This window comes from Drosophila teissieri, chromosome 3R, assembly GCF_016746235.2.
Source record: "Drosophila teissieri strain GT53w chromosome 3R, Prin_Dtei_1.1, whole genome shotgun sequence".
NCBI classification, from domain to species: Eukaryota; Metazoa; Arthropoda; class Insecta; order Diptera; family Drosophilidae; genus Drosophila; species Drosophila teissieri.
Genome location: NC_053032.1, coordinates 5,852,500 through 5,862,327, shown reverse-complemented (window position 1 = coordinate 5,862,327; position 9,828 = coordinate 5,852,500). Strand labels below are relative to the sequence as shown.

The 9,828-nt window shown below is 43.7% G+C and overlaps 1 protein-coding gene across 1 annotated transcript; it reads right to left on the bottom strand.

Moving 5' to 3' along the window:
* Positions 1-7,024: 7,024 nt before the first annotated feature.
* LOC122620047 (neurochondrin homolog) lies at positions 7,025-9,602 on the bottom strand. Its single transcript, XM_043797320.1, has one exon. The coding sequence runs from the start codon at positions 9,365-9,367 to the stop codon at positions 7,196-7,198; it is 2,172 nt and encodes a 723-aa protein (XP_043653255.1). The 5' UTR covers positions 9,368-9,602; the 3' UTR covers positions 7,025-7,195.
* Between the last annotated feature and the right edge of the window lie 226 nt (positions 9,603-9,828).

Genomic DNA, 9,828 nt, shown 5'->3' with positions numbered 1-9,828 from the left:
TCTGGAGATAAATATTACCTGGCTGCCCTTCGGGGGAATTCTGCGATTTCTACATTAGCATTGGGCAAACGGAAATCGAGTGAAATTCGGTGAAAATACACGTTGCACTGGCCGTGGCCCCCAGGGGCACACAGTTTTTGAAGTCCGCAGTCGGGCAGACCGCTAGTCCTATTATGCCAAATAAATATTTTCGAATTTCGGAACGGAGCCCACTCAATAAATCATTCATTAGCCACTGAAACTGTCTCGCTTTTGAATTATTATGTCCAAATGTGTCAAGCAAGAATTTAAGCATTTTGAAAACATTCGTCCACATTGTAATGGGGTGGGTGGACTGGAAAAATGGAATTGCTTTATCGCTCAGTTGATTTGAGAAATTCTAAACGATTTTCGATGGTCTTTAATGTCTTATTGCTTGAGTTGTTTCAATGCCGAATGTTTGTTTACCCAGTAGCATGTGTAATTTATTTAAAACATCTGACTAAACAATCGAACCGGTCAATACACAAAGAGTTATAGTTTAAAAGAAGAGGTGGGCCATCGGCTTTTTGAGGATTATACAATGCTAAAACTTGTAATTTGTCTGAAAATGTATGATCAAATAATAATTATTTTGTTAACTTTGTTTCCTAAGCTAGAAGCTGGCATATTCATATTCCTTGCGATCGTAACCAGTGTGCAAATAATGGCAGCTTGTCAACAGTTCAATATGTCTTGCCTCTTTCCTTTATTTACTCTTAGAATACTTTTTACGGTAACCTAAAACCAAATGTTTACGAAAACGGGACGTGCAGCGAAAGCCCATTAAATGTTTCCTTCAAGAGTTTTGTTTCAAATTGATTTTTCAGTGAAATTGGGAAATTCGCATTTTCGACGAATAATAAATGCTCCAAACTGATTTATTAAAAGAGACGTCACGGGTGCACTGCATTCGCCGATGCCTGCGTCAATCAGGGCGCTGCAGCGGTCTGCACTTTCACATATTTTCAATGATAAACACGATATTTGTTTTGGCAGGCCCTGCTTATTTACATTTCAATCACAAAACAATTTCACTTCCGCCTCACCACTGATCGCGCCACGCGGCGTATGAGTAATATACGGCCTGGGGGATGAAACGAGCACAAAGAACGTCCGCTGGCGTTGAAAGACCGACTTATTCTGCAGTCGCATCGAACCCATAGCTCCGAACAGCTGTCTTCCAGGCGGCCAGACACCCCGCCTCCCATGTTCCGTCCCCATTATCACCCCACACCCCCCACGGAGGGCTTGTGTGCGTGCGTAGGCCGTAAGTACTGGCAGACAACGCATACATCTGTATTGGTGGCCCCATCTAACGTTCCCTATGCTATGGAAAATTAAAAGAATCAAAGGCAACGGCAAGAGGAAAATTAAGTATTTAGTTGTGGTATCGTATCCAGCCTAGACATGCATACTGGCTTGCTTTCAGAGCCCAAGGTGCCGGGAAAATTCCGGGGCGACAGGCGGACTGTCTATAAGACATGTTTAGGGTTGCACAAAAAGGGTAATACGTAACTAGGGTTCGTTCTGCATTCGATTTTATATCTGCCCACAATAATTCCGAATTTAATTAAATATTTTAGTTAGCAGAATCAGCTAGCGTAATAGACAATTTAAAAGTAATTGTATACAATTGTATATAATAGCATACCTAAAAACACTCAACTTCCTTTTCATACTTTACTTTGATTTATTTTTAAATATTTTGTAAGGCAAGGCTGGAGTTCAAGAACTTTAATATGCTGGTTATCTTGTATCATAGCTAGCAAGCGTACCAATTAAACAAGCCAACGAGCTGTAGACTATTGGTTCACCCCATTTGTAAGCGTCTCAGCCTCTGGTTCCATGTGCGTTTCCACGTTCAACTGTGTGTGTGTTCTTATGTCAAAGCTGAATGGAAAAGAGTAAAAATAAAATGTGTAAGAGCCGAGATAAAATGCATTGTTTCAGGAAGGCGTGAGAGGCAAGAAAAAATGGTAAAGGAAAAATACTTTTACACAAAATGTGTAAGAATTATTGGGGGTGATGGTGCATGCAAGGCAAAGGAAATTGCCTATATGGTTGTCAGGCCCTTTCAGACCCGACTTAAGTACATAGATATAAGAGATCCCAAAATTTACAACATCTAATAACAAAAACATAAATTGATCTAATTATAGGCATTTTTAGAAATTGATACAAGAAGTTCATTTCATATAATTATGTCCATCCTGTGAACTGTAGGCAACCCTGGTCTTTGTGATTGCCTGTTTCCTTGGCCTCCTTGGAATGGCGCAATTAACACATCAATGTATGGCGATATCGATGGTGGACCACACACACACACACACACAGAGACACACACACAGCCCCATCCCCGTTCAGCCCAGCCATTCCCACGCCCACAACCTCCATCCACCAACCTCCTACCGTCCACGTTACGGAATCGCCTCCAGAGAGGGAAATAAATTATTCTATTTGAAAGCTTTTAAAGCGTCCACACTCGGCTAAGGTTGCTATGCCAGCATTAAAATGCATTTATTTGAATTTCTTGTTGATATCGAAGAGCAAACAGAACCGACGCCCACTTGCAGTATTTATTGTGTTTCCAGTTGGACAAAAACACAACCTAACCTTTGACGCTGCCTTCTGGAGGGTGGAGGAGCACCGGTTGCCCCCACCGCTCCTCCCACAGCTTGAGCCCTTCCACGGACTTTTTTGGTACATAACTTGATAATTTATTGTGTTACGTATACGCAGCGTGGGCGGGCAATCGAATTGAAATGAATTCGGAAGAGCAGAGGCAGAGGCAGGGGCGAAAATGTTTCATAAACGTTGCCAAAGGACTCCAAACCTCCCCAGAAAAAGTGCAATTGTTTCGCTTTGTTTCAAACTTCGATTGCTGGGTAATTTAATCCTTGTTGGCGGGGATTAGTTGTTTGTCCGAAACTGTAATAAAAATTATTTATTGAAAGGCAACAAGTGCACTTATCGACCTCCTTGCCGAAAGGGAGGGCCGCGCATTTTGCCTCGAGAATTTTGATATTGAGAATTAAGAGCGCAATGGATGCAACTAATGCAAGCGTAATGAGGTTCATAACTGTGCAAATATTTCAAACTCAAAATATCCTCATAGACAATAACTTCAACAGCAATTATCGTTAATGGTTATGGCCATTTAAATTTAACGCATCATTAACACCGCCGAAGAAAATAAACAACAGAAATAGAATCGCAATCGGAATTGGAATCGGAATTAAAATTGGAATCGGAAACGGACTCGCGCAAAGAGCTTTAAGATGGCAACGCGAGCTTTGGGACAAAAGCTGCAGCTCGGGAACATAAGGAGAAGAGGTGAAAAGGCGAAGAGAAAATAAGAGAGGGAGAGTGCTCTTCCGCGTTGGTGAAATTCGCTTTCGTTGGCTCTTCGACATTCGTTGCCCACTTTTGGGCGTCACTTTTTATGACCGTTGACCCACGACCAATTGCCAGCTGAGCGTGATGACAAATTTAATTACCAACACCCGAAATAATAAAAGGATCCCCTGAAAAGACCCACAGGAAAAAACGCGAAGCGCGTCTGCTTCTGCTGCTGCTGCTGCTGCTGACCGAATGCGATAATCCAAGTTCAATGGGACGTACCACATTTATGGGGATTATGAAGCGTGCGACATGCCTTTCCAATTCGACAAGGTCAAGGCTTAAACTTGAAGAGACTCGATTTGCAATTTAACCGGATATCCGTCCGATATCTGCTCGGGATCAAGTGTGAAGGCCTGCCCCTTCAGCGGCATATGTTGCTGATACAGTTCTGCTTGCTAGCAAACTTGCCAGTTGGTGCTGACAAGTGTCCTGAATAATTTACGACTTGCCCAGTTTGGAGTGCAACATCTGCTCCTACTACCTTGGTGTCCACCGACACTGCATTAATTTTAATTTGCCGGGGACTCGAAATTCCTCAAGACCAATTCCCCGCTGGTTAGAAGACGAAGGCGCCAAGGGCCCTCCTTTGCGCCCATCCCCTCATCGGCCATTACGTTCAATTGGAAATTTGTGAGCAGCGTTTACTTTATATTCCATTATTATTGCTTGGGGTGGAATCTGATCCAAACTGTGTTTGGGGTGCGCATTTGCGCGTGCATCATCAGCACCCTTTTCACTTTTCACTTTAGCAATTGCTTCTGCTGCGGGTGATACTGGCACCAACAAGTGGCCATTGAATCTGGCAATCAAAATCGCATGATACTGTTATTGGGTGTTAAGCAGGGGGCTAAATGGTGCAATGTCCCGCCGCGTAAACTCCTTCGATGGCCATTCTTAGCTCCTCCAGTATATTTGTCTCATTTTCACTAGGCAACTATACGTTAAAAGCTAAGGCAATTGTTTTTCAGTCTGCAATTATTTATCATACATTTGATGATAATAAAAGTTTTTGAGTTTTATTGAGGAATAAAGTTATATATCAACAACTTGTGAATTTATGAGCCAATCATTATTATCGTCGAAAGATGTACAAGCACATTTCTCTCATTTCGAATGGCATTTGCCTTTTTGTCTAACGACTTTGTTTGATTTGGATATAAATTTATAAATAGAAATATATTAAAATAGTATTCGTGTCAAAAGTAAATCCATAGATAAGGCAAACATTGTTCTGCAATTCCACAGTTCTAATAAAGACCCCAATAACATTATCCGATGTCCTGAACAGTGAAAATTTGTAAGTAACATTTTAATTTTTTACTAAACCGGCTGATGATCCCTGACAGGGGCTGTATAAACATATTTAGCCAATCCCACAGAGCGAAACAAAGCTTACAACTTAAGAGGTTTGCTTTGTGGACAAAGATCCTTGTCAACGAGTCCTTCTCAAAGCGTTGCCATGAAGTGCGGACTTGGCATGAATTTCTGCTCGCTTCGTCGTTTCATTACCTTTTTTCCAACTTTGTTTTCATTTCATTAAGGTGGCAACAAAGCCGGAGAATGCTACTAATTGCAATCAAGGTGGCTTCAACTTGTTGCTGCAACAACATCTTGAATTCAGTGCCACATGAGCTCTTCTCAGCTTTTCCACTTTCTGCGGGGCTGATTTAGGAGTTCACTGGCTAAATTAATGGATCATTGAGTGTCTTGCCGCAATACCAGCTTAAACCTTTACGAGTATGTCATAGATATGCGCTAGACATTATATATCTTTCACGCAGTAGGCAGGCATAAAAACCTTTTAATTTTAATTAGAAGCAAACACATTAAAGCCCATGGAACACAAACAGAAACGGAAAATGCCAGCGCATGTTTGCTCGCCCAAAAAATGAGGTAAACAAACAGCAAAGAAATAAAATAAAAATAAAACACATTTCCCCGTATATATTTGTATATATTTTATAGCTTTGAGCCAAACAAACGGAGCAACAAAATCAACAAGCAGGCGACGATGCTTCAAAAGCCGAAGGCCCCTTTTATTACCTTTGTCAAATGCACAAATAGCCGAAAATCCAAAGCCACTGCCAGGTCAACTCACCCAGTCCACACTCCTCCGATTTCCTCGCATTGGCACAGCTAAGCAATTCCGGTGACAAAACAGAACAAACGGCTCAGGCAAATTTACACATTCTGTAGTCCACAGCAACCAGCGGACCAGAAAAAAAGTGAGGTGGCCGTGGCCGAAAAGGGTTGAAGCTCAAATGTAGCGAAGAGCCAAATATCCGAGCATCTGAAGGTACACAATAAAATATTATATCGTAATAAAAACCCATCGCCCAGCCCAGCCCTAAGATATGAAAGAGAAATGGCTGGCAGGTGTTGAGCTGGCGCAGGACTCCCATGGTAGATAGCAGATAGCAGATAGCACGATTGAGCGATACTTTCGCATAATATGTATGTATTCCTTGGGCCAGAAGCGGAGCATCTCGACAGGCGGCGCAATATGTATTTAAGATTTATTGGAGATTTATGCCCGGCTTTTGCTTCGGTTAGCAGCTGCTGCCTCACCATCTTCCATCTTAGAGCTCCAGCTCTATTTTCATTCATTGCTAACAAGAAATTTAGCCTCGCAGCGGCAAAATCCGGTCAGATGCGGATGTAGTCGTCCCAAATCCATAAGCCAGCCGATAAGCCCTTTAACGACAGACATTTCACGAGAACAAATACTAGCTAGCACCAATAATTATTTGAATAAAAATTAAATTGTGGCCTATCAATTAAAAACTTAAAATGCACCTAAATGGGAAAGTGAATTTCAAAATAGTTAATATACAAATTGTTATTACTGCAGCCTTACATCAAATAAATTGGAAACAATACTGTTGTAAAATAAAAAGCCTTTTTCGTCGATTAAAGTCTTTAAAACGTCAAAATCTGGTATTTGCGAAAATCTGCTTTGATAGTTTTAGTATCTAATTTAATAAACTACATATGCTAAGCTAATAAAGTCGGGTCTAATTACCCAAAACCATTTCATTTTAATTGCTTTACTGAACAAAAAGTCCTCATCAGAAATTTTTTACTGAAATCGATTTTGTCCTTTAATGTTTAGTTTTGTAAATGATGTTGGAATATCTGCATTTCTCATCTCACGGAACAAATAGCACGAGGAATAAGTTGTCCTCCGAAATGTTACATGCATTTCCCCCTCCACAATTGTTTGGCAAAAAAGTTGTCACTTCACGTCAGCACATTATTAATTCGCCGCTTCCGTTCCGTGATGTGAACAAAAGTGAAAAAAGTTTAGCTGCATGTTTTTAATTAAATTTCACTTATTATTAGTATTATTTTCGGTCAGCCTCTGCACTCGTCATCGTTGTTTTACGCTAGTGTTTTATTTTCCCTCTGCAGAATATATACGAATGTGACGTGTTTCGCCCGTACACATTGCTTTTGTTCGAAAATAAAACGGACAACAAGAACGAAAACAAGCAAAAGTTTCAACTAATTCCGCTGAGTTGGCCTGAACAAACGAAAACGAGTCTGAATGAATGGCAAAACATTTTGATGAGAGAAGCCAAAACTGAAAACGAAATTTATATCCGGATGTGTTTTTAAAATTGGTTTATTTATTTTTTTATAAATTTAGTTAATTAGTCATTAAAATAGAGCATATAAAATAGAATAAAAACCATACAAAATATTTTCCATTTTTCGCTTGCCCACAAATCACACACAAAAAATGCCTCTAGAGAAACAGAGAGAGCTTAGCTTAGTCGCCGAAGAGTTTCTTGCCCAGATCCATCATCCTGTGATTGCGGCAGACCCGCAGAGCATCGGCCTTCTTGAGCACGGCCTGGACATCGCCGTTCACGTCCACCAGTTGGGACAGGAAGTCCTCGTACGCGGACTTTACGTTAGGCGGCAGGGTGCCGATCTTGACCTTCTTCAGGGTCTTCACTATGCCCTCTGCCCAGCCGGACTCCAGGGCGAACTCGGAGAGCCATGGCACCAGCGGTAGCACGCCGCACATGGTCTGCATTCCCAGGAACCAGAGCTCCGACAGATCCGACCAGTAACCCTTATATGCAATGGATACCACCAGAGCGGTGGGATCGTTACTCTCATCGATGTTGTAGGCATCCCACAGGAAGCGAATGGTGGCCTGGATGTAACGACAGATGGAGAAGTCGTTCTGCTTCACCTTCTTGGACTGCTGCTTAAGCAGTAGAAGGCCCAGCACAGCCAGGTTCCCATGTATGACCAGGTTATCGGGCGTATCCTTCAGTTCAGGTAGATTCTCTACTACGAACTTCAGCAGATTGGCGAAAGTAGGAGCATCCTCAGCCTTTTTTGGCTCCAAGACGGTAAAGTTCATCAAAATGTTGCAGAGAGCCACTATAGCACTCCTGGCCACCTTCATCTCCGCCTGCTGCTCTGGAGTCGGAACCGGATCGGGCTCATTCATCCGCTTCAAACGCTCAGCACGCGGGATTGGCGGCCTCTTCCAGTGGGCAATGCTGAAGTAGAACTCCAAGGATTCCAGCAGCACTTCGTCCTCCTTATGGGTGAAGAGCACCCTCCTGGCGTCCTCCTCCACAGCAAAGTGGCACAGAGCTGGTAGCATGATCCTCAGAACATCGATGGGTGCTTCGCCTTCCCTAGTTCCTGCTCTCCAGGTCTTTAGCTCCTGGAAACTCTCATTGGCGACCTTGAGCATGAAGGGCAGAAGTTTGTAGATGGCCGGTCTCATGGCCGTTGTCTCCTGGGCTAACCAGGCGGATAGAACTTTTACGATGGCAAACACAAACTTCTTATCTCTGGGATTAGTGCTCTCCCTGATCTTGTCCTGGCTAACACGGGTCAAAACCGAAAGAACCTGGTTGAAGGCGCCCTTGAGAGCCGTATAAGTGGTCTGTTTCTCCTTGGGCTCTAGGTCCAGTTGATCCGTAGCCATATACTCAATGCAATGCTCTAGAATGGAGAAGCAGCAGGTGAGTAACTCCGCCTGCTTAAAGGTGCTTTCTAGTTTTTTCTCATCCATTTGCATGCGCACCTCGATAGCTCCCAGTTGGAGGAGCTGCAGGAAGAAAGTCTTCTGCTCGTCCATGAAGGCCCATTGAATGCCCAGCACCTGCAAGGTGGTGGCTATCAGATGCAGTGCGGGATCCCTTTGCTTGGGACCAATCTTGGCCTTCAGAATATCTCCACAGCCTTTAAACAAGCTTTCCGGCCAGATCTGACCCTCTAGAGAATTAATCACAATCTCGCGACGGCAGGTGATAAGGATATCAGCCAGGATACGGCAGAGCTCATACTTCCTCTCCGTGTCGTCGGTTTCCATGTCCAAAGCAATTCTCTGGATCAGAGCGTGGAAAGCCGTGGGATCCTCCGGCCATGATACCACGCCAAACTGCTTTACGAGTAGAACAATCAGGTGCAAGGCCTCATCGGTCTGAAAACTCTGGGCGGAGTAGATCTGGGACATCTTCGGGATGGCTCCGGTGGCCAGGAGGGCCTGCTGACCTGGCTCATGGCTGGCGATGCTCTTGAGACAACTGTAAGCCTCGCTGACCACAATTAGGTTATCCTCGTAGTCCTCGTCATCGGCCTGCTCAACGATTTCCAGGAGCGTGGGTATGGCGTCAATGATGTCCTTATGGGTGGCCAATTCCTCCTCCTGGCAAAAGCAGGTGAGGATCGAGAGAGCTACACTCTTGTAAACTAATGGAGGGCAATCGTTGGGCAGATCCTTGGACACCAGCAGTTTCTTAAGGAAGGGAAACCCTATGGCCTCGAAGAGCAGCTTCTTGCCCGCTGAATTGCAGTCCTTGCCCTTGACCAGCTTGGTGACCATAAAGAGAGCGGCGAATTTTTCAGTGTCACTCTTCGTGCCCTTTAACAGGCTGGCGCACTTGCGCACGGGCTCCGGCACGTCCGTCATTCTGGTTTCCGACTCTCCTCCGGGTGTGTATCTCACGGACCGACTATGAACGGTCTGTATATTTATCCGCTGCTTGGATATATGTGTGCGACGTGGCCTTCTATTAATATCTCCTCACACTTTCACTTGGCTACAGCTTTCCCGTTGGTTATTCCCCCGGCGGATACGTTTTCCTGTGATTTTAATGGCTTCTGGTCCTGTGTCTTCGCTCGTCGACGCACTCTCGCATACTGATCGCCGCCAGAGGAAAACACGCGAGTGGCTTTCCCAATTTTCCAAAAGCTGTGCAGCTGTTGCCGTTAAAACGAAAAACCTACACACAATTTATTTATACACGGGTTCTACACCCTACTCGGACAGGGAATCGAGCATGGATCATGGATTGGGAAATGCCTAGAGATCTAGTGATCCGATTAGAAGATTGCTTATATGAAATGGTTTGACTGTCTTTTAGATAAAGA